Source organism: Poecile atricapillus, chromosome 2 (genome assembly GCF_030490865.1).
Source record: "Poecile atricapillus isolate bPoeAtr1 chromosome 2, bPoeAtr1.hap1, whole genome shotgun sequence".
Classification (NCBI taxonomy): Eukaryota; Metazoa; Chordata; class Aves; order Passeriformes; family Paridae; genus Poecile; species Poecile atricapillus.
In genome coordinates this window covers 136,353,048-136,378,740 of record NC_081250.1, presented here as the reverse complement: position 1 = coordinate 136,378,740, position 25,693 = coordinate 136,353,048, and the positions used below count along the sequence as shown (strand labels likewise).

At 36.9% G+C, this 25,693-nt stretch overlaps 1 protein-coding gene across 1 annotated transcript in view; it reads left to right on the top strand.

The window, feature by feature from the left end:
* The window catches only part of NUDCD1 (NudC domain containing 1), a 39,186-nt gene that overhangs the window by 612 nt on the left and 12,881 nt on the right, over positions 1-25,693 (top strand). Inside the window, exons 2-5 of the mRNA XM_058832532.1 lie at positions 8,716-8,870; positions 19,189-19,374; positions 21,082-21,262; positions 23,709-23,894. Coding sequence (XP_058688515.1) covers positions 8,716-8,870; positions 19,189-19,374; positions 21,082-21,262; positions 23,709-23,894 — 708 coding nt within the window. The remainder of the gene's footprint in view (positions 1-8,715; positions 8,871-19,188; positions 19,375-21,081; positions 21,263-23,708; positions 23,895-25,693) is intronic.

Here is a 25,693-nt window from a genome sequence, read left to right as displayed (position 1 = left end):
TTCCTAAATGAATAAGGAAACCTGTGTCCTAAACCTGGTCTTGCTTGTGCAGGCGAGGTGAGGCCAGATGACCAGCTGAGGTAGTTCAAAGCAGAGTGTGAACGGAACACATGCGGTTTAGAGAAATACATGTGAAATTAGCATCTTATACAAACTTCAGTAAATTAGCTGTTTTTCTTTATTGCTCTGTTCACAATTCAGAGGTGGATCTTCATGCCATGCATTCCATGCCATGCTTTCTCTACCATGCATCTTCAGTATTTGAAATGCTGGTCCATTAACAGGCTAATTCACCGAGAAGTACATTAGCACAAAGTCCTGTTGGATATGTGCCTACAATCTTAGCCATGCCCTGAAATATCTCAGCACTCTACATTTACTGATTGCTGAAATTCACATCTTCTTGCGAGGTGTATGAATGAGTTTGGTTTTCTTTGTAAAGCTGAGACAGTAAACACAATTTGTGTGGACTAATCTCTGTCTCTCTATATTTACTGGATGATGTATCTGTCTACAGACTTACCCATTACATGTTACTTTAGTTTTGTGTAGAACATACTGTATTTGTAGTGGGCCAGAAAGGTATGTTTGCCATGCTGAGTTGTCAGCAGTAGGAGGTTTTTAGATACATTTTTTATTGAAGGTTAAGTAGATGAGACTGTGAGTATATCTATGGTAGGACTGGAAAATTTAACGAGAGTAACATTTTTGCTGTAAGACTGCTTCAGGTGTCACCTTCCAAAAGACAGCCCAAATGCAGGTGAGTGGGCACATGTTATGAGTGTGCTGCAGCTGTGATATAGCAACAGGGTAGCTTTGGCACACTCCTTTAATTTGTCTCTTATTTGCTGTTCTGCCTATGGTCAAGCAACCTTTGTGGTTCTTGGATAGTCAGTTGTGCACCTGTTCCAAATAGGTGAGGATTACAGATCTTCATTAAAATTCATGAGCAGTGGAGTTGCCAGTGGAGAGATGGATCTACTCAGTTCTTGTCTGTTCAGATATTTTACACAATAGTTACAATAACTCATGTAATGGAGGACTGATATGTGTGACTGTGTTCTTGTCTTTCCCTGCTTCCCACAGCACAAAGACCCTGACTCATTTCACTCTAATTTACTCAGCTGTCCTACAGAGTCACTAATACTAACTCACTTATTCTGGTCTGTGTGCGCATATATAGATATAGATACTGGTCCTCTGGAGAGTGGAAAGCTTTTATTGTTGTTCTTGTGTTTTGGAATTAATAGCAGGAAATATATCAGGCCTTATATCTGTCTTCCAGATGTTTTAATTGCAGCCTGCTCTTCAGCCATACAGCTGCCTCTTTCTCCTTGCTGGTTTTCTTTTGTGTCCTTCAAGGCAGTTGACTCAGTGCAGAGGTGTTCTGTACCTGACTTTTGTATTTCCCAGTGTCTACACATGTCTTAGATTTAGGGTGTCTTTCCAAAATTTGATTTTTGTGTTGTACAGGAGTAATGGGTTGAGTTGCAGAGACTGTGGATGGTGTGTAGGCTGTGGCTTTTTCAGACTTTTGCATGTGAGAAGAAAGAAAAGTATTGTATGGGAAAGCCAAGAACTTCTGCTTTCCAGTGCACTTGTGTGCAAATTCAAAGCCTCTAGAACATGATGAAGAGCTTTGGTAGTTTTTGGGGTATTAAATCAATATTTGTCACTGTATGAAGAATTTGATTTCATTTCCTCAAAGTGAGACTGAGTGTAATAGCTGAAAAAAAATGTCAAATGTTTAAGAACACTGTCAATATAATTATTTCTGATTTTATTCACCACCATTTGCAAAAATATTGTAATAGAATCTGGAAGATTAATGTAAAAAGGTGGTTCATTTTTTGTTTTACAGAAAAGGAATTAATAAGTGTTTGTCTCAAATGGCCTGAGATTTTTAGTTCTGCCTATGTGGCATCCCAAGTTTGCTGGCAGTTAAGAGGAATATGTGAGTTACAGAGTAATTGGAATGAATAACAATAAAAAGAAATAAATGCTTATTCTTAAGTAGAACTGAGTTATAACTCAACTGTAGTTGAAGTGTTTCTGCAGTTTTTTTTCAGAATGCACTTTGTTGTTACAAACTTGTGTACTGAACTTTAGAATATCAGTCTTCTCTCAGTATTTCTATATCTTTATATTAATCTATTTTCGTGAATTTCACTGCTAGCTATAAAATAAAATGACCAAAAAAATTTTCTAGTGAAATTGATGCAGTCTTTTGCTCCCAGAGCAGGTGGATAGCAGCATGTGGTGTTGTGTGACAACTTGTGGTGGTTGTCATGTTCCTGAGGACTACAGTGAGTGTCATTTTCTGACCATCTTACAAAACCTAGTGTTCAGTTCAAGTATGCCCTCACCTGGTTGACTGTGTTTGCCAGGAATTTTCTGTGATCAGATGTGCAACTAATAAAGAAATGCATTTTAAGAAACAATTTGTTTATTAGGTCTATGATAGAAGGTGATTTTCTTGTAAATTTCTTAAAATTTTATAACCACAGTGAAGAAGAATGGGAGAAGTACAATACCTTCCCTTCTCTTTTAAATACTGTGATTTTCATGTTCTTCTTTTATTTTTTCCTTATTCCAGCCCTATCTGTCCTAGTTAATGCTAAATTCTCACAGTCATTTGTTTTATCTCTCCTCCTGGTAATATATTTCAACTAGTAATGAGTCACATATAATTATGCTTTTAATTCTTGGCTCTTCATTCTAATTTTCTTTCTTCTTACTTTTTTTAGTTTATTTCTATAACTTATTTTCCAATGTTTCCTTTGCATTGAGTTTTGTAATGCCTTTTTTTTGGATCACTGATTGTTTAGGAGAGATAAATGAGCATCTTGTTTGTGGTTATCTTTTCTGCCTTAACCTGGTCTTACCAGAATCCAAAGCAGAGATTGTGGAGCAAATCCTTGTCTCCAGCAAGGAACATGTCCAAGTTGCACAACATTTTTAAAGGATCAAGACCTTTTCTGTTTACTGGTTAGATGTCTCATAGTTCCTTTTCCTTTCTGGAGACTTAGAGTTTATTCATATGTGGATGTCCCTGATCCCTTTCCTCTCTGTCTTGTCTGTTTGGCAGGACTGTTGCACCTGTACTGTAGTATTGGATGCCTTTCAATATAACTACACCTGGAAGGCAGAGTAAACATTTGCTCAGAGATGGAGCTGCTGTTGCAAGCCAGGAGAACACACAGAGAAAGCATTTCTTTGATCATTTATCATTTTGAGCATTTATCAGTTTTATCACTTTCTTTTAAAAATGGTGGTAATGCATACTGTTTAGAAGGTCTGCTTCACTGAAAAGTTGCTCATTAGTAGTGCTACATGGAAGGCATATGTTTGTGACTTTTTATGGTGCAAAAGGAGCTGGTATGTTTCAAACATTTACAGAGATTTTCATTTGCATTTTTGATTTGAAAAATTATATATAAAAAAAGTGTTCAAAGTAATATATGGAAAATAGTAAGAAATTGTGAGGTTTTTCAGACATTTGCAGCTGTAATTCTTGGAAGTTTAAGTCTCAGGCACATGTTTACTCAACAGCGAGGTGCTGCCTTTAACAATAAAAACATTAAAGAAAGGATTAAAAGAAAATGGATTAATGCAGGGTTAGAAGGATCTTTGAATGCTGATACTAGAATTTAAATTGTTTCCCAGTAATAGACCAGTGTATCTGCAAGACAAAATTGCTTCCACTGGGTGGCACTGCAAAACAAGGCATGACATACAAGCATATAGTATTTGATGCCACAAAAAATGCTGGTATAATTACTTAGTATATTTTGCAGTTTTGTAAAGTTGCTTTGGTGTATTCAGGAAAATGTCTAAAAATAGAGGGGCTATTTGGGGGTTGTTCCTCACCCTTTTTTTTCTCTACCTTTCTTTTTTTTTCATCCCAGTTCTGCTTCATTGTTTTTGGTGGCAGATATAAGACCTGTCTATTCATCTGAAGTATAAGTTCCTTGATAGTACTCTTTATTCAGAGATTTTTTTTTTTGTTTTTTTTGCATAGCATACTAATAATTATAATAATATCAAGCTAGAGATCTTATAGTATCAGGTTAGGGATATGTTACTTCTTCTGTTGATTCCTGTTAATTACTTTGTATTTACTACGTTTGCTTTTAAGTAAAGCATTGTGAGTGCAAATCTTCTCTTTAGTTATGTTTAAACTGTTGTGAGGCAAATTATTCTTTTAAAGCATGGAACGAGTGGAGATAAATACAGTTCTAGAAAAGTAGGATAGTTTTCTTTATACTGGTCCAGAATATCCCATGTAACTAGGGTTGTTGGGAAATAATATTGAAAGGTGAGATTTAGTTTATACATCCTGTATACTTTCTTTTCTGGTATGAATAACAGTGTATGAATTAATGTTTCTGGGTTATCATGCTGCAGGTGTATTTATCAGAAACTTGAAAGAGACCACGTATTGTTCTGTTGAATAGCTGCCATTGACTGCTGCTTCTTAATTGCACCTAAGACTAGTGAACCAGTTGAGACTTGTGAATTAGTCTCTTAAAAATCACATAAAAAAAGAATAAGAAAAAAAGCAAACAAAAAAAAAAAAAAACCCAGGAAAAAATAAAAACCCTAATACAAAACAAACCCAAGCCAAACAATAACAAAACAGAAAAAAATTCAAAAATCCTGACTGAACAACCAAATAAAAACTCGTAAAACTGTGTAACTGTGAGACTGAATAAGGTGATGATCTGATTGAAATATTTCTTCTTCTCTATTTATATTAACTTACCTTTATCTGAATTTACTTTTTTAAGAGTCTCTGTTTCTTTTCTCTTTACTCGTTTATTTTTTTGCATTCAGCTCTATTGGTTTTCCCTTTTTTTCAAAGGACCATCAAGAAACCTTGAATCTTGAAGGCTGTAGAAAGGAAGGAATTAATTTCACCCTAGTGTAGAATCTTCTGTAAACTATCTAAGCACATGTTATGTGATAGCAGATGGCAGTTCTGCACATTTCACTTGGTCACAGTACGGATTTCAAAATTAATGGAGAATGGAATAGGTTCTTTAATTGCTTCATCTTGGCAGAGCCACACATATGTATGATATGCTCTGAAAGCAGTTGGCTACCTCATTTGAAGTGTTTCATGACAAGACAGTACACGTATGTCAGATTTCCTAGTTTAAAATCACCTATGGATTGTACAGTTTCTGGCTTCTGTTTATGTGGAATTTATTACATATTGCAATAGTACAAGGGATTTGGATCTCCTATTCCTGACCCCCTTCATTATTCAGGGCTTATCAGAACTACGGTCTAGAAAACTCAAGGACAGAGAATTCATGTTCTTCCAGATTTTATAAAGTTTATCACCTTACAATCAGCTAATCAAGTTTATTGTTCCAAGAATTTTTGTGAAAAGTTGTATGTTTACTTTAAGAATCATCTAGTTTGGAGTATTTAGCCTGTTTAGTTACAGTTCTGACAGGAGCAACATAACTAGGGGAGTGGGGAGGGAGAAGTGGAGAAAGGAAGCCTTAACATTTCAGGGTTTTTGTGCTAAAAAATCTTTACATGTTTCTACATGTGTATTCTAATTTCATAGGATCAGCTATACAGGAAGTTGATGATATGTGCTTGGTTTCACTAAAAATAATTATTCTAGATTATATTTGGTTTGCTCTTTAATTGTTTACAAAACATTCATATCATCTCTTGTGTTGGGAAAAAATATCTCTGTGATAAAGCTTGGTACACAAACAGCTTTAAAATGCATTTTTTCAATATATTCTATTTTTTACAGTGTTACTTACAGTAAAATATTCTAATTAATTAAAGCAGGAATTGGAATGGATAGCAGTCCTTGCCATTAAGGCAGGTGTATTTTATTCTCACTCATTTGTTGATATTCTAGCTTGTTTTGGAGGGCCAAAGCTTGTATAACAGTAATTTACTAATTGCAGAGGTACGGAAATCCCTCCTGTGTGGTGAATATGAATAATGATTTGATCTGGGTGGAATTAAAACTGCAGCTTTGCAAATACCAACAGTGATTAGGAGACTAATTGCTAATGATTCTATTTTGCAAGCATTTTGTATAGTATGACTGGATTTTTTATTAATCAGGCAGTACAATCTTGCATAGTTTTCTAAAGCCACTTTTATGTTTATAGCAGGTGTCTCTAATGGTCAGTTCTGAGCCAAATAGTGATTGGTTGTTGAGTTTGTGATAGCTGTGCAGTGGCACTGCCAAATGAATTGCTCTTTGCAGGAATTTGTGTTCTGACACGGTAAACTACTTCTGCTGCAGTAGGGTTTAAGCAGATGTTAAAGAAGAGTAAGAAGTTTGAGTGCTGCTGCAGAGAGTTGTGAATGGTCCCTGTTATGGGGTGGGATGTAAGTGAAATACAGGAAATAGATAAGCTCTGTTCCTGAGCAGAAAAGGAAACAAAGTAGAAATTGAAAGATTAGGGACTACAATAACTCTGAACTGCTGCTGTGAGAAGGATTAGCCTTGAGGTGCTTTCCTCATAGTCTGGGCTTGAGTGCTAGTCATCATGGGTTGACAAGAGTTTACTTGTAACTTTCAAAAGGATTTTTCTTGTGTGAAGTTCAAGATAAGTTCCCTGCAGGAAAGCTAAGAATCCTGGGTTGACTGTACTGGAGATTGAAATGGAGTTCATTCTGGAGTTCTGAGACTATTTACAAAAGGATGGACTAGACCTCTGTTGATATATTTTGAGATGTTTGGACTACATCTGCTTTATCTCTGCATGGATATGGAATAGGAGGAAAAAAGCTGCACCTAATTTAAATAAAAACCTGGTTAGTCTTCAACAGATAATGCAGTTCTGATTACTGGTAGTTGAGTAGATGTTATCTATTTGGAAAAATCTTGCTCAAGTGAATGACTGTAGGTAGCATGCTTCTTGCATTGAAGAAGGTAGTATTCTAGTGAACAGCCATTCTTTGCAGTCTCTTTCAATTAGAAAAAGTTATTCTGAAATTTTGATGGTATCTTGGACATTTCTGGAAATTCCAGCCTCAGTGAGAATGCTGAGAACATGGTGGGCAGTTGTTTGTTTGCTTTTGATTTTTTTTATTTTGTGTTTTTGTTTTTTTCTTCTTGTAATAACTGAACTAATTCTGCTTTTTACTGTTTTAATCTTTTTCCTCACAAGTGTTGGTAGTGTAGTTCAGAATTTAAGACTATGAAATCCATGTAGTTAGATTTTCATTAGGCTGCTGTTTTCCTAGAGTTACTATAGAGTAGACTTTCTTCCCCTTACTGTAACACAGAGTAGGTTTGACATTGTTGTTGTGTGTGTGTAGATGTGTGTTTCATCCTGTGAGGGTTATAGATAAATTGGACCTCAACACATGCTGGTGAGAGACAGGGTGGAGATGTATTGGGTTTGCATGGTAAGGTCTTAGTAGCAGGGGGGCTACAAGCGAAGGCTTCTGTGAGAAGCTGCTGGAAGCTTCCCCCGTGTCTGACAGAGCTAACTGATGCTGGCCAAAGCCAAGCCCATCAGCCATGGTGGTAGCGCCTCTGGGGTAATGTATTGGAAAAGTATAAAAAGTGCCTGCATAAGAACTGCAGCCAGAGAGGAGTGAGACTGTGTGAGAGAAACCATTCTGCAGACACTAAGGTCAGTGAGGAAGAAATGGAAGAAGGTACTCCTGGTGCCAGAGTCCCCTGCAGCCTGTGGTGAGACCATGGTGAGACCTTGATGAGTCCCCTGCAGCCCATGGAGACCCATAGGAGAGCAGAGATCCTCCTGCAGCCTGTGAAGGACCCCATGCTGCAGCAGGTGGATGCACCTGACTGAGGCTGTGATGGCATGGAAAGCCCATGCTGGAGGAAGCTCCAGTGGGACCTGTGAGCTCGTGGGCAGAGGAGTCCACAGCACAGCAGGTTGGGTGGCAAGACTTTTGACCTTAGTGGGCTCCCTCTCTGGTGCAGTCTTTCCTGAAGGACTGTGACCTGTGGAAAGGATCCATTCTGGAGCAATTTGCAAAGAACTGCAGACTGTGGAAAGAACTCATCTTAGTGAAGTTTCTGAAGGATTGTGTCCTGTGGAAAGGACTCCATGCTGGAGCAGGAGAAGAGAACGAGGAAGAAGGAGAAGCAGAGAGGTGTGATAAACTGACCTCAACCTCCATTCCCTGTCTCCTGTGCCACTGGAGAGGGGAGGAAGGAATAACCATTGGGAGTGAAGTTGACCCCAGGAGGAAGGGAGGGTTGGGGGGGAATGTGTTTTAAGATTTGCTTTTATTTCTCATTACCCTAATCTTATTGGCAGTAAATTAAGCTGATTTCCCCTGGTTGAGTCTGTTTTGCCTGTGACAGTAATAGGTGAGCGATCTCTCCTTTTGCTCCTCCCTCATGAGCCTTATGTTTTCTCTCCCATGTCCAGCTGAGGAGGGAGGTGATAGAGTGGCTTTAGTGGGCATCTGGCATCCAGCCAGGGCAAAACCACTGCAGTAGGCCACTCTAAATGATAATACTGGTGAGATAATCAAAACAAATGACTGCAGTGGCCTTTAGGGCGGATGACTTGCTTTTCAAGTTTATGGTGAAATTTTAAACTATGTATACCTAGTGTATTTTTCTTCAAATAAAGCATACCTGTGGAATGAAAATGGAAGAATTCTTTTTAAATTGTTAGTTTGAATTTTAAATTACTAAGTTGCAAATAAATAATTATTAAAATAGTCTTTTTCTTTTCCCTCCAGCTGTAGCAGAAGTGCAGCTTCGTGATGATCAATATACCCTTGACCACATGCGTGCTTTTGGCATGTATAATTATCTTCACCTTGATTCCTGGTACCAGGATAATGTCTACTATGTTGATCAGTTTGGAAGGGTTATGAATCTGTCAGTGACTCTGGTAAGAATAATTTTTTTTTTTTTAAACCACTGAATTGGAAAAGATGGGAGCAGGTGAGATAGAAAATATTGCAAGTAGGATCCAAATGCAAAAACTGGGGGAAGCTATTGCCAGGAAGACAGGTCAGTCAACAAAAATGCCTTTTACCAGAAAGAATAAAAGGATTTTGAGTGAGGTTTCTGACTTGTGTTAGTAATATTGCATTAGTGTTGCAATAGTGTGTGACATCCCACCCTTAAGGGGGCAGGAACGCTCAGGAAGATGCTTGTGGACAAAAGGAATAACAAAGCTAGGGGTTCACAAAAAGAGTTTTTTTTATTGAGTTACACATTTGGCATGGAAATTGAAATGTTAGTCTCTGACCTCCTAGTACTGATGCCTAGAGAGGCTGACCTGGAACAGAGGCTAGACAGAGTGTGAGGAATAGAGTAGGTATTTATCAAAAGGCCTTCCAAGGATACACCTTGGGCAGTACAAGAGTCTGGCTGGGACTCTGCCCAAGATGGATGACCAGTTATGAGTTTTCACATTTTTATGAGTTTTGGTGCATTTACATATTTGGGTTAGTTGTCCAGTTACAGCTTCAGGTTATGAAGTCCCCTTCTCCTGATTTTCTTCTCTTTAACTTGCTGTTGTTTATTCTTTTTGGGCCTGAGGCTGTAATGGTTGTCCTTGGTTCTTATGCTGGAAAAAGATTGTTTTGTCTTAACTGTGAAGAGAACTTACTAACACCTAATATGAAATACAGAGTTACACACTAAGGCAGCACAGAATCTAAAAAATATGAAACCTAAAATTTAAGCCATGAGTACAAACACACAGCAGTGGGCTGATGGGATGTCTGGGGTCCTGGAGGTGCTGCCTGGGCTTGTTGGGGGTACCTGTTTATGGGTCCGTTTCTCCACTTGGAAAATAAGTGACTCACTTTCTATACAAATTAGTTACCATGTGCAGTTTGTTCTTCCAGTCTCTTCTGGAAATGGGTTGGAGGGCTTAGGAGGGTCTCGGTGGTCTTGGTCTCCCCCCTGCAGTCCCATGTCCACATCCACTTCTCCACATTATTCCTATATGTGTGCTGTACTGTGCTGTGCTTATCTCTAGGAGCCAGAACAAGGACATTTGTCCCAGAGAAGTGCTATCCTACCTCTGTGCCCCTCCCCTCCAGCCACATCCTGTTCTTTCTCATAGTGTGTTATTACCAACAAACCTTGATTGAGTCCACAGCCTATGCCTATCACTGCTGGAGACATACACATTAGCTCTTTTCTGTCAGGCTTCTGCATAGTGTTACATCTGCTTCCATTCTGGGCAAGATGGACATGATGACAAGCTGATGAAAAGGGAAGATTTCTAGTTGTTTTTCTCTTTCTCCCTGACTTTACTTGGCAGTTGTTTGCTAACTTGAAAACCCGGTCATTGTGTATATGTTAGAATTAGAAATGCTTAATCTAGACATCATGTGTTGGAAGCAAAAAGAGGCTGGTGGCTGTGAGGGAGCTTGAAGTAGTGTAAGCAAGCTAGGCCAAGTCTGAAATTTCTGTTTTTATGCTGGTGGTCTTAAGTAATCAAACTTTGTATTTCTTTTGAGCCATTTTAATGCATGGATGCTGTAGCTTCCTTTATAAAACTATACCTTGTTTCAGAGAGGGAAGGACATGGTTCTATGGGCACCATGTTTCTGGCACGTACAATTGTAGTGCTTGGGCATTAAGGAAGAAAAGACTGTGTGTAAAGGAAAATACTCATTGCCATACTATGAGAGTTTGACTCGTAACCCTGTCAGACAAAAGAAAACACAGGACTATGTGTGAGGTTTTGAGAGCATGTGGCTTAGCCTGTGCAAGGTTCTGGGGAACAGAAATTACTAGGTCAGGACTAAACTAAGAAAAATTCTGAAATTGTAATTTTAGATTTTCAGGAAATACAGGTTTCCAGAGGATGATAGGGTGAGAACTGAAGCTGCAAAATAGTTCCTTTGCTCTTCATAGTGTATAGCAGTTGGAGACTTTGGCAGACTCTTACTGTGACAGAATAATCTTCTAGGACTTCTTCCAAAACTTTTCAGATCATCTGGATTCCTAGTAGAAACATCTAAAATAAAGCCTTCTCTTAACAGTGGCTTGTCTCAATCTCATTTTATGTTTTATCCTTGAGGTTGGTTAACCCTGGCTTGCTGCTGGACACCCACCCAAACACTCTCTCTCTCCCTCTATTCAACAAGATGGCAAGAAAAAATGAGAGAAGGCTATGGATGAGCATTAACCAGGGAGATCACTTACCAGTTGCCATGATGGGCAAAACAGATTTGACTTTGGGGAAAATGATTTAATTTATTGCCAATTAGAACTAGTGTAGGATGATAAGAAATGTCACACAAAGCTTGTACCAAGAACTTGCTCCATGTGCTCTTTTCCATGTGCAACAGCGTGGATATCTGTCCTGTGTGGGTCTCAGGAGGACAGCCTGCTTTTCCATGGTCTGCTCCAAGTGCTGCAGGCAAACCTCTGTTCCACACCGCTGTCGTAGCTGACAAGCTCAGCTCTCTGCAATGGAGAGGCTCCAGTGGAGCCAGCTGGAAGTGGCTGTATGTGCACAGGGCAGCCCTGGCCCCTCCCCACTGACGCCACCCCTGCAGGTTCCCTCTGCCTGCACAGCACGGACACCCAGTACATTCCTTTATTAGGAGGGCACTGTGTGCATACATTTATTTCTAGGCAGATAAAGGCTTTTACAACAGGCTATAAATTGACATAAGAAATATTCTTCCTTAGGACCTATTTCAAGATAATGGCACTTGATTAATCATCTGGTCACAAGTTTGGGTTCCATGTGAAGGGGGAAATAAAACTGATTAAACTGCGAAGTAAATAGGCACCATCTTGTGTCCTAATACATGATACCATTCTGTTTTGCAAAGGAAACATGTTTGCATATTAATAAAAAGGAATTTGTGTTCAGAAACATCAACAAGGTGTCTCATTACAAATGTGCCCAGCCATATATTAGTCAAATGTATATTAAAAATAAGATTGATTTTGGCCAAGTATAGCTTACAATTAAAATTAATGTCAGTCCTCTTTAAAACAGAAGATGGAACAGGGTAATGTGTTCATCCTAAAATCAGCGTGAAAGAACACACAGGCTTTCTAACACAGCATTATTTCTAGTTTTATTTCTTATTTTGGTTGCAGCTTTAATTCTAATGTGAAAGTGTGTTGGTTATCCATATATCATGAATTATTCCTGCAACTGAGGTGTTTAAAAAGATGTCATCTGTGAAGGAAAAGAAGTGCACGTAACATCTTGCTCAGAATCACACATAATTGAAAAAAGAAAAGTGATCAACACAAGCAGTTCTTCTGTGTTGATGGATGAATATTCAGGTGTTTTTTTCATACCAGATTGAGGAAATTGTTACTTTAACTTGGCTGGAAATACTGTAAAGTAGCTTTAACCTTCTCCTATTACAGCTGTTGGACTTTTTTTATTCAGTATGCCAGCAGTAATCAATACTTTGCTTTAAACACCCAGTGGGTAGGGTAGTGAAATTTTTTAATTGGTCAGTTTTCTGCATCTGACTCAACTTCATTGATTGCTCGGTGTTTTTAGCATTCACGTATAGCTGCAAAAAATTCAGAATTTTCTCCTTTAGCAGTTGGACTTGGTTTCTTGGCCTTAAGCTCTTCTTGCAAAGCCAACTTGGTTTCTTTTTATGCTCAAATAATCAAATTGAAAAATTGTGGCAGTAAGAACTCTTCTCACACTTAACTAAAATCCCTAATAGTACATACATTTTCATCCCTTTAATTTCCAATCAGAATTAGGTATGGAATACTGTTTCTATAACTTTCAGTTAACTTGAATTCAGAACAGCTGTTGGTGGCATCAGACACAATGTGGGAATGCTATTTGAAACAAGTCAGAATAAGAAAGCAGATAGAGAACAACAAAATCTTTTAGGGTTTTAAATACTTGTCTCTTTGTTATTCAGAATGCTGGGTAAGGACATTTTTTTAAAAATTAAATTTAATTTAATATTTAAAAAAAAAAGTTAAAAAGATGTGTCAAATGTCTAGGTATTTTGATTTTTCATAAAAACATAGTCTTGTATTTGTTATTTCTACTTTGTGGGAATTGCCATATGACTTATAACTTTTTTCCTTTCTTTTTCATTCCTTTATTCCTTTCTCATTCCTCGTTATTTCCTTGAAAAAAATAATTTTTATTTTAAGTGTTTTATAAAATATCTCATGTTTTTACAGTATTCTCATTTAACCCCATCTGACAATTAAGTACAATGCAGCTGCTTGCTCACTGCTACTCCTTCATCCCCAGTAGGATGAGGAGAATCAGAAAAAGGTAAAACCCACAGGTTATGATAACAACAGTTTAACAATTTATATAAAGCAAAGTTTAATAATAATAAGAACAACAGAAATAACAGTAATAGTGAAAAGAGAGAGAAATAAAGCAAGAAAAAACAAGTGATGGACAATACAGCTGCTCACCAGCACTGAGCAATGCCCGAGCAGTGCCCAGTTGTTTTAGCCATTTCTTGCTAGTGTAACAGATGAGTACCGACTCGCACCATCCCCTCATGCTTCTAAAGCAGGGAGTAACTATTACCCCAGTTAACCACCTGGTGAACAAAGAAACAGTTCAAAAGCTAATCTGACACAAGGGGACTGAGAGTAGGTTTTGTTTCATCTTCAAGGAAGTCCATCCTTTCCATTGCCAGAATGAGATTGGAGACTGTTCTAATAAATGCCTAAAGTTAAATTTAATTAATTAAAGTTAAATAAATGCCTAAAGTTAAATTATTCACAATAGCAATGTTGTGAATAAGATAATTTCCTTTCTTGCCCTTTGAAAGAAACAATTTGTAGTAAAGATTATTTTTCATTTTTTCAGGAGATTGAGATCGGAAATTCCTGCTCAATGCTGATAAATCTGATGTGAGCTTTAGAAGATGAAGTAGTTGATAATTTTTTATTTTAATTGCATCCAAAACTATTTGAAGCATACTGTTACAGTTCACTTGAAGGCTGACAAAAGTGTGGTCTTCTGTAATGTTATACAGTATACCCCGTAAGTCACTGTTAAGAGGAATGATGCTTCCTCTTTCCATGATAAGATACACAAGATTTTGACTTTTTTTTTCCTAGGCTCAGTAATTGTTGCTAGTTACAAGGGAAAACTTCTCTACTTTGTAGGGAAAAAATGCCTTTCAGTGAAATCTAAAAATTAAATAAAATATGAGGAAGCCAAAATTCATTGTATCTAATGATTGTGTGATATTTGTTTGGGTTGTGGGTTTGGTTTATTTGGATTTTTTTTCCTTTTAATTCTTTCATTCTCTGCTTCTAAATGTTTTATAAATTAGTAGAATAGTCCAAGGGGTGTAGTGATACAGCTGACTCCAGAAACTGACCCTGAATGCTTCTAATAATTAAAGATTTGCCAATTTTCCATTGCAGGTTTCATAATCTTCTTGTAGCATACAGTAATCTCTAATATGAATTTAAGTAGGCCCAAAAGGCAAGCAGGCTATCTGATTGTTATCTGGTATTTTTTTGCTCTTGCTTATTAAAATGGTACTTACCCAAAGGCAATTTCTCTTGCTTACCTTTCAACATGTGTGAAGTGCACATCTGATTTTACTAACATCTGGAAAATAAGGATTGGAAATGCCCTCAAAGGTGGGATTCTCAATAAATGAGGCCACTGCATGCTTTGCATGCACAGTGTGCTCTCTCTGTATTGCATTCACATTCCCAAGTACAAAGGACTCTTTTGGAGACGGTCCCTTGTATGTAGATTTTTGACTGCCTTATTTTACAGAGCAGAATGAGTAAGTTTCTTTTGCTAGAAGTAGATTATTCCCCCCAAGCTACTGATTGAGTAAAAACAGAAGGACAGAAGATGTTTAAATTATTTGTAGCTGAATATTCTAGGTCTGTAATGAGACACAGTTTTAATCTTGAATGTTTTCACTGCTATTTATTAGTGTCATGCCTTACTACATTAAGGATGGGCCTGGGACTAAGAACCATTTTGTGTCACAATTAATAATTACCTGTTTCCCACCAGGTTGTGAATACAAAAATATGCTTCTTGTTTCTGCTTCCTTTTACATACTTGTCAATATCTTCAAAACTGTCCCTGTAATATTTTTCAAATTTTGTTTTTCTATTTTTGCAAATACATTTCTTTGTAAACATATTTTTATCTTAGTGACAGCAATGCTATTTTTAGTAATGAAGGAAGAATTTCCCTCTTGTAAACAGAGGTTTCTGGTTTGTGGGCCTTCAGAAATAATTGTAGATCAACTGACTGGAAATGAGCCCAGTAAAATAAAACAAAAAGTAGTTTCTGTGGCTCTATAACCACTTTTTATGTTCTCAGCATGGTCTATTTGTTGTTGGATTAAGAGTATAGATTGGGTTTAAAAAGGGATGATCTCTGAAGGTCAGTCAGGCACCTCTTTTTTTTCAGAATTTTATAATTCAAATACATGTAGGTACACTAGCCTGTAAGATACCTATGAAACCCATTGTATCTAATTTTGGTTCATGTGTGATACATAAAAATATATATATATATATATATATATACATATATATAGATATATAACTCTGTGAAAATAGGGCAAATGGCCATAACTTCCTGAGAACTGTTCCCCGCAAGATACAAAAAAGAACAAGAATTGCTTTTCTTTGTTAATACTGGAAGACTGCAAATCAGATTCTGCAGTCTATGGACCTGTTAGAGGGACAAGGTGGTGAATATGATGTGGGGTTTTTTAATTATATTTTTTGTTTATTTTAGAATCATAGAATAGCCCAGATGAAGGGATCTCAAAGGATCATATTATCCAAGCTCTCATGGCCACAGGAGCCTAGATGAGGTTATCTAGCACTCTGTCCAGTTTAGTCTTGAAAACCTCCAGTGATGAGAGTTTCTGCCATGTCCCTGGGGAGGTTGTTCCAGTCATTGATTGTTCTCATTGTAAAAAATTTCTCTTGTGTCTAGATGAAACCTCTCCTAACGCAACTTTTAGCTGCTATCCCTTGTCTTTGCTACTTTGCATGGCTTCTTGTGAGGAGAGAGCCCCTGATCTCTTTGTGGCTGCCCTGGAACATTGTGATGAGCTTTCCCCTGAATCTTCTCTAGGGAGATGAGACATAACTCCTTCAGTCTTCTCACACAGGGGAGATTTTACAGACATTTGATGGTGTTGCACCTTTTCCAATCTGTCCATGTCTTCTTTCAAAGTCATTCCAGATGCGCCCTGACAACCACTGGGTAGAGTGGGATGATAACATCTCTTATCTCTGCTAGTGATACTTCTGCAGATGCAGGCCAGGATCCAATTTACCTTTGGTGCTGCAGCATTGCACTGCTGACTTATGGTCACCATGTTATCCCTATTGCCCTCAGGTCCTCTTCATCAGGGCTTCTCCCTGCCACAGGGGTCCTGGTCTATTCAGAGCTCTCTGGTTCTTCCATTCCAGATGCAGGACTGTGCTTGTCTTTTATTTTCCCAATGTTCTTGCTGCCTCACTCTTCCAGGCTCTCTCTGCCACATGGCTTTCCTCTGTAGGTACACATGTCTACCTCATCACCTAGTTTAGTGTCATCAGCAGATGTGTTGAGGGTGCTTTCAATCCCATCATCCAGGTACCTTATGAAGATGTTCAGTGTGTGGGGTGTGGTATCAATCCCTGAGGGACCCCACTTGTGTCAGACTGCTGGCCCATTTTATTTAACAGCTTCTTAGTTCAGTTGAAATACTTCCAATTATTAAGTTCTATTTCAGTTATTTAAAAGATTATAGAGATGTAACTGTGATGTTGCTGAATCTCCAGTTTGCATCTTGTATTTTTCTGTGAGAATATTTTGTTTATGTTTTAAGACTGCAGCCTGGTCTACTTCATAATTAGCTGATCAAGCTCTGTTGCTGATAAAGCATGTCCTGACTGTTCTTTAATCTGTGATGTCAAATTCTTTTCAAATCATAAAGATTTTGTTAGAGTTTTCTTTTAACCAAGCAAGCCTCTTGGGTATTCAGAGATTACTTTGACACAAAAAATGGACGTAAATCTTAGTCCTAAGCAGGCAGCAGCATGGCTGACATTCCATGAGCCAAATAATGAGCAAGAAGTCAGTCACAAAGCCTTATTTAGCAAAGAAAGAGCTGTATGTGGGTGAAGGCAGAAGATAAAGAATAATCCCTAAAAGATATGCCAGAGGACATGCCAATGTACTTGATGAAAAAAGTTGGAAATCAAATCTTCAGCATGAAAGCAGGTTTTTTTTCTCTTAGAATTAGCAGGAAATTAAGAACACAGCACAGAACTAAAGCAGGATTTATGGGAACAATTACTAGAAATAATGATGAAATTGTTAATCTAACATCCATTTTGCAGTGTTATTGAATCAAGCTGATTTGTGTAAAGTTAACAGAGTAGGAAATAATGGATTTTTTTTTTTTTTTTTGGTAAAATGTAGTGTTATGCATAATTTTTTAAAAATCCATACACCTTTGATTGTTCACTGAAGAATTTTATCATCTGTGCAATTTGTTCACCATAGTGTCTCTGTTTATTCCTGCTCAAAAGCTATCTATAGTTCAGTTTAAGAAAGATTGCAGCATGGCACTGCAACAGGATGCTAAATAAACTTACCCTGACATGAAGTAGAATCATAGAATTGTTTAGGTTGAAAAAGCCTTTTAGGATCATTGAGTCCCACCAATCACCCGGCACTGCTAGGTCTATCACTAAACTGTGTCCTTAAGTGCCATATCTATACATCTTTGAAATATATCCAGGGATGGTGACTGCATCAGCTATCCTGGGCAGCCTGTTCCAGGCTTGTTTCCTTTGGTGAGGAAATTTTTCCTAATATCATCTAAGCCTTTCCTGGGGCAACTTGCAGCCATTTTCTCTTGTCCTGTCACTTGTTATTAGAAGAGACCAACCTTCACCTGGCTACAGCCTCCTTTCAGGTGGTTGTACAGGACCATAAGGTCCCCCACGAGCCTCCTTTTCTTCTGGCAGAACAACCCCAACTCCCTCAGCTGCTCTGCTCCTCACAGGACTTGTGCTCCAGACCCTTCCCCAGCTCCACTGCCCTTCTCTGGACACACTTCAGCCCCTTGGTTTGTTTCCTATAGTGGGGGGGGCAAAGCTGAACCCAGGACCTCAGCTGCAGCCTCACCAGTGCCCAGTACTGGGGGTCAGCCACTTCTCTAACCCTGCTGCCCAGCTATTTCTCATACAGGCCAGGATGCCACTGGCCTTGGCCACCTGGGCACGTGCTGGCTCCTGTTCAGCTGCTGTTGACCAGCACTCCTGGTCCTTTTCTACCTGGACAGCTTTCCAGCCACTCTGCTCCAAGCCTGTGGTGCTGCCTGGGGTTGTGACCCAAGGGCAGGGCCCAGCACTTTTCCATATTGAACCTCATACCTTTGGCCTTGGCCCATTAGTCCAGCCTGTCCAGATCCCTCTGCAGAGCCTGCCCACCCTCTCCAGATCAACATTCCTGCTCAGCTTGGTGTCTTTTGCAAACTGAGGGTACTCTCAAATCCTTCATCCAGATGATTGACTAAAATATTAGACAGGACTGGCCCAATACTGAGACCTGGGGAGCACCACTAGTGACTGGCCATCAACTGGATTTAATTCCATAGTATAATAACAATGTGATAGAAAAGTTATTTGAAAATATGAATTAGCACAGCTTTTCTTTGCCAGCTAATCATAGGTGTTACTTTTCTTAAATTAGTGAATAAAGTCACCACTCTAGGAAAGCTGAGAAATTATATTTGCCAGTTGTGCATCAGATTAAGCTAAAATCCTTTTAAATTTACAGGTGAGTTTTATGCGGTACTTTGAATACAATTCTATGTCTTTCATTTCTTATTTTTCCTGGGACTAGAATTATTTGAGGTAAGTGGTTATTATATAGGAATGCTAGGGGAAATTAAAAGCCTTTTCTAATGCAAAATATAATTACTGCTGAAAATTGCAGGGAAAAGTGCTGAAATATCAGAAAACATTCATAGAAACCAGTTTGATGAATTTCCACCACCTTTCCCACATATGTGGGAATTAAGCTTGCTACCCAGTTTTTTCCAAATATGCTTAATGATACACAAAATTGGTACATTTATTATTTATTAGAGATTTATTATTCTTAATAATAAATGTTTACTGAAATAATTTTTATATTCTTAATAAAAATATTTACTGTAAGATTTACTGAAACTAATAAATACTTCATAAAGTCTTAGTTCATGACTGTTTGTTTATAGGACACTGCTCTACAAAAACCAAGAGAAGTTTTCAGGCTACCTACAGACTTGACTGCATGTGATAATCGCCTTTGTGCCTCAATGCATTTCTCATCCTCCACATGGGTTACCCTTTCTGATGGTACAGGAAGACTGTATTTAATTAAATCAGGCAAGCGTGGAAGCAGTGCATCTGAAAAGTGGGAGGTATGTCCTGCAATAATGTATTTAGGAGTTGTACATATACCCCTATCAAAGAGACCTAACTGCATTAATAATGGTATTTGTTATCCTGCTTGGACACAACAAATATAATTGTTACATTTCTACCTGAAGCTGTGAGTCTCATGTTCTCTGGTTAGTTCCTCTTAGTTTATGAAAGATGAATCTGGTAAAAAGTGCCTGCATTTTGCATCTGTTTTCTTGGTTAGAGGGTAGTTTCCTAAGAAACCACAGATGTTTTAGTATTGGCAGAAATGTAGGCGAATGTACTGAAGTGGAAGATTTCAGCATGATGGATTAGCTCCTTTCTCTACATCTTTTGAGAGTTCAGTGAAGGAAATTGATCATCCTGGTTTTAGATGCTTGGTAATAAATACCATCTGGTTTTTATTCTGTTATGTGTGAGAATGCTGACACATAAATAAGTTACATTGAAGTTGTCAGTGTAACAAAAATATGAGATTTATATCTGAGGTTCTGTCATCATTTAAATTGATTTATTGAGTATGTAGAGCATGCAGTGGTTTAGAGTTGTGTTAATATCACAACACTATAAATCCTCAAACTTTATCAGGTTTCAGTAACAACAGCTGGATTGAGCTCATTCAACTACTGAAGCTTGAATTCTTTGTAATTTATCCTTTCATTTTCATATGTTAATCTTCTAGAAAATAATGTTTCTTTTCTTCTTTATTGTTTGGATTAATTTTGGTTTTATCTTCAGTTTTTTGCTGAATGAGTACTTTTTGAAAAAAATTGTAATACATGGTTTTTAGAATTAAAACTTCCAGCAATAGGTATCAAATGTCTCACACTATAAGATACAGAGTCCTATATGAAATTAATGAAATATTTTTCACATAATATAAAAAAAAATCATAAATTAATGAAATTTATAACTTTAAGTTAATAATTAATGATATTTTATATTCACAGTGGTGCTGGTTAGCCTTTCAATATGACAGTAATAGTTAGGCATTCTGCCTACCTAGTCACATTCAAATATTGGGTGGACTTTTCCAATCCATGTACATAAATAAATATTCAATAACTTCTAACCCTAGCTTCTCCTAAACATGAATATTATCTCCTTCATTTAATTGTAGCTTTTTGTTTCTTAGTTCATAGAGGAGGAAAATGGGCTCTCTTTGCAAAGCTAAATAATGGCATGTTTGATGATTGAACACTGGCAGTGATGCTGTGGACCTTTGTCTTCTTGTTTGCGTATGTACAGGTCTCCAAGGATTTTCAGAATGTTGAAGTATCTAGAGAACTAGTGGGGGCCTTGGGGAAATGCCTACATTTTCATCTTGAGTGTGAGACTTTGGCTAGTTGATAGGCAGTGTTTATGTACCCTCTTGTTCTCATCAGTTGCTGTACCTCTATTTATTGCAGTGCTAACCAGCCACAATGCAGAATTGGGGATCTTTGTGCTTTGTTTAATGGGCTCTTATAACGATTGTTCAGTATAAACAATAATGTTTAAAAACATTTCAGTACAGTAGCTTGATAGCCACAGAAGGAGGAACCAGAAATGTGTGACATTTGCGGATTCATGTTGTCAGAGAGATTTGTAGGTGACAAACTTACTAATTTGACATTCACTGAAACTCTTCCCTGCTTTCTCTAAAAGAGCAAGGCTTCCAGCTTTAACTGTCTGACTTGGCTTTTTTATTACATTTTTTCTTCTAGATTGTGTTTAATGAAGAACTAGGAAGTCCATTTATTTTAGCACACAGTGTTTCATTTGTAAAATCTGATGCACACTCACTAGCTGTGCTAGTGCTTAGGGTAGAAAAAGATGAACTGGACACAAAAGGAAGTGGATTTCATGTTACCTTGGAATGGCTTACAATTGCAGAAAGAAAAGAGGGTAAGTGTTTTATATTTATATTACTGGTGAGTAATGTTAAAAAAAATAAAAATCATGTTTTTATTCTTTGTCTTAGAAGTTATCTTTCCACAGGTTCTGATATTTCTTTTTCACAGCTTAGATTTTACATAGATAATTTTTTCTTATATTTTGAAATCAAGTTATTGGTTATAGAGCTAAATTTTGACAGACATTTGGAAAACAGGAAGAAGTAAAGTTTTGCTCTTTTGTCATTAAGATAATTAGAAAACAAGATAGCACTTTACTTGAATGTTACAAAATGCAATTTATGTTTAGCTTGGTCTTGTAAAATCGAGGTTATACGGAATTATTTCTAACTAATGTCTGTTGTATTTTTTAAAATATTGTACAGATGGATATGGGTCCTTGGTTACGTTTTTGTTGTTGTTTTTTAGCTTTCAATTAATGATGTTAGTGGGATTGGAAGTAGTATGAGATAAATATAAGACCTATAGTGTAAAAGGTTTTCCTGGAATAAGAGTATGAAGTTATTCCATTAATTTTGGACCAACACATTGAAAACATATTAGTTAGTATATTAATACCTACTAATTAATATTTTATCCTAATAAAGTTTGACAAATCATACTTAATATATTCAATACAACCCTATATATATGACATTAAATATCATGATTTATATAAAGGATACAAGACCCCATGTGTCACTGTCTTATTTAAAGATGCGTGGATTAAATTAATAGACGTTCTTGGAATTACTGTGATATGGTCTTGCTCATTATGTAGCAAGAAATAAAATTTTGATAATGATAGAAACAAGAGCTTTGACTAAAAAAGCAGTTGAGGCATATAGTGATATTACTAGCCAAATGTTCCTCTATCTCCTACATATCTAATATGGATAGGATAGCATTGAATAGAATAGTTCTCTGGGAAGCCTGTTGCAGTGTTTAACCACCCTCTCAGGAAATAAATGCTTCCTAGTGTCCAGTCTGAATCTCATCTGGTGCAGCTTTGAACCATTCCCATTTGTCCTGTTACTGGATACCAAGAAGAGTTCAGCATTTCCATCTCCCGTTCCCCTCCCTAGGGAGGCTGCAGACAGCAATGAGGTTGCCCCTCAGCCTCATTTTCCTCAAACTAGACAAGCCTGAAGTCCTCACCTAGTCTTGACAGGACATTCTTTCCAGCCCTTTCACCAGCTCTGTTGCCCTCAGTGGCTTTAGTTATATTTTCTGCTGTTGAAACCTTGGCTGATGGAAATATATCTTGGAAAGCCTCATGAGACCAACTGCCTTATGCTTTTATGGCCAGCTCAACAAGAGAAAGAAACCTCTGAACATTACTGTTTATAGCTTAGAAGAAAAACTAAATCAGTAATGCTGCCAGTCTAGAGCTGAAAACCATTACTCAAATGTCAACACAGACTTTTATTGTATTTTTTAATACTGTACACTTCAATAAAAAGTCCTTTTTTACATTGTATGTTTTGTAATTTAGGAATCCTTAAAAGTAGATTTAAAAATTTTTCAAAAAATCTTGCCAGCTCTTCAGCATTTCCAGAGAACAAAAAATTTTTGAAATGACTGTCAGGAGAGATGCAAATAACAAAATTTAAAGCAATCTTTAATTGTGAAGAGAGAAAGAAATTTGATTTAATTTAAACAAACATCTCACAAATCAGACTGATGTCTGATTTGTCACAAACCAGTCTCAAAGATAAAAGCGGTTTTGAGGAATTACAATACTTTACAATCTCTTTCATCAGTAATCAATTTTTGTTGCTTGCCTTTCTTTGAAATTGTCTGTGGATGCAGTTCTTTTCACATTTTAGTAAAAGTAAGTAGTTAATCAGCAAGCCATTTCTTAAATTTCCAAAATCTGTGCTTCATCAGAGCAAAGCCTTAAAACATGTTTATGTCTCTTGACATGGACAAATGTGAGATATCTGCCCTGTTTGGCAGACAAAAGGCTCACACTCACCACTATTGTGTTACCAAAGGAAAAAAATGGAAACATGAAAATAAATCAGAATGGGGGCAGTGGTAAGGTCTTTCCATATCTTTTGTGGTACTTCAGAGGACTGTAACAAAAGTGTACCCTTTCAAATTTGGTTTTCTTTCATTAACCAAACTTTTAGAAATACTTGCTGTAAAAGCTTGAAATGAGGAGCCACCATGCTGCCTTATGAGATTCAGAAAATGTGATATGTTTAGCTTTCTTCTTACCTTCTCTACAAGAAAAAATTTATTTGTACTGAGGCTGTGCTGGACTAGCTGTGATCAGCAAAGACATCATAAGAATAAAATGAAGTCTTAGATTAATCCAGTGTAACTCATTGGAAAACCGTGGTACTGTGATTTAACAAGTAGGATTGCATAGTATTTTTAAATGTAATGAGTTCCTTAGATAATAATTTGTCTTCTAGAAATATATTATGACTTTTTAAAATTTTATTTTATAGGTGATCATAGATACGAAATCGTTAAAAGGAGAATTTTGCAAGGAAAATCAGTCCCTCATTATGCAGCAATAGAGCCAAGTGGGGATGGTCTAATGATTGTTTCCCACAAACCATTCACATATATGCAAAGTGAAAGTGACAAATTAGAAGAAAATGATGATGCAAAAGTATCAAATGAAAAGAAAGGTAAGACTTAGTCTGTCAGGTTATGATAGTCTGCTCTCTTCTTTGACTTAGGACACACCTTGTTAGTTCGGGATTTGTTTGGAAACTCTAGCAATAAGTGTATTAATATCTATCTTATGGACAGATTGATTTTTGTTTGTTTGTTTGCCTTTACTGTTGGAAGTTGTATTGTGCATAAACCTGTATTAGGTGCATTCTTTTGGATAGGAAACACTTAAAGAATTTTGTTGTCTTAAGGAAAAGGATATTTTGCAGACAGACATATAATAGGTTTTTGGTATTAGTTGGATTGCTAATGCTTAAATGTAGGCAGCTGTCTGAAGTACTCAAATTAAGAAACCAGTCTTCCTAGATGGGAGGGGGGCATTGACCTCCCCAAACTGTTATTCATCAGAAAGCCTTTTGATATGTAATTTTATGTAATTCCTGCCTTTCTAAAATTTAAAAAATTATTTTGAAAAATCTTCTTAAGGAATGAGACTCCTGTAAAAGATTCTGTTTTCTCCAATGGGAAAGCAGTTCAAAAAAACTTCAACAAAATGCATTAATGCTTTTTTTTCTTTGCAAACAAAACAAAACTAAGAATATAAAAACCTAATAGAGTTGTTTATTCCCAAGTGTCACTAAGCTCTATAATGTCTATGTAATTATGTTGAATTACTTTATGTTTGATTTTTGTTTCTGCATACAAAGCATTGGTTAGTGAACAAATTCTAACTGAAGAATAGTAGCACAATCTTTGTTAATAGTGTGAAAATCCCTTTGGAAAACAATACAAAAGCATCAAATTTCTGGAATGTGTTAATGTTAAACACTGTGACAACTGTGATTTTCTACATGAAATTTTATTAAGAATAGTCTGTATATATAAATCTTGAAGCAAAGGAGTTCTTCAGTGCACTGAGCACCACAATGCAAAGTAACGTAGGCTGTAGTCTTATTTACACAGTTATATAAAATTGCTGGTATTTTGGACTTTTAATATCAGATACGGTTTGTGTCAGTGTTCAAAATTTTGAAAGCTGTCATGTCTCAGATAGTAATAATTTCTGGGGAAGTATAATTGTAGCACCTGTGAGTGATCCATTGCAACCAGGGCAGCTGTGGCAAAGGGCAGCAGTGCAAGAGTCCTTCCAGAGTCACAGTTGCTGGTATGAGGCTTTGATCAGTAGAATCTTGAGTTGGATTGTGACAACTTGAGAGCTTTCAAGGGAAACCTATACTGTACTTTTTCTCAAAATAGAAAGGTAACTTTTGCAAGATTGCTCTTTAGAAAATATATTCATCTGTATTTCTATTTTCTATGCGTTACCCACTCATGCTGTCATAGCCTTTCTTTTGTATAAACATTTCTCTAAAAAGGCCATTTCTTCTGGCAGTTTAATAATCAGACAGATTCTAGACTCTGCAGAAAAAGTCAGTTACTACCTCTGGGCAGGTAGTTTTATTTCATCTCCATTAGCTGAGGCAGATTAAGACTACTTAGTCTTATAAAATCATTTCTACTGAGTAGTCAGCATAGCTTCCAGCAACATATTTAAGAAAAAAGTGTTCACATCTCTAAATGGCATGTACTTCCAGCATGCAGTAGCTTGTCAGTATACTGCACCTGATGTCTCTTCAACCAAATTATTAATCATTAATGTTTCATGTATTTAAGTACATTTTGGCTTCCAATTTCATAATGCTACGGTAAACTTAATAGTAACAGTTAATGCCTATTGTATAACTATCAGCGTATTTGAGTATAGACATGAATATAAATTACTCTTGAAAGGAAGGATACAAATGAAGTTGAT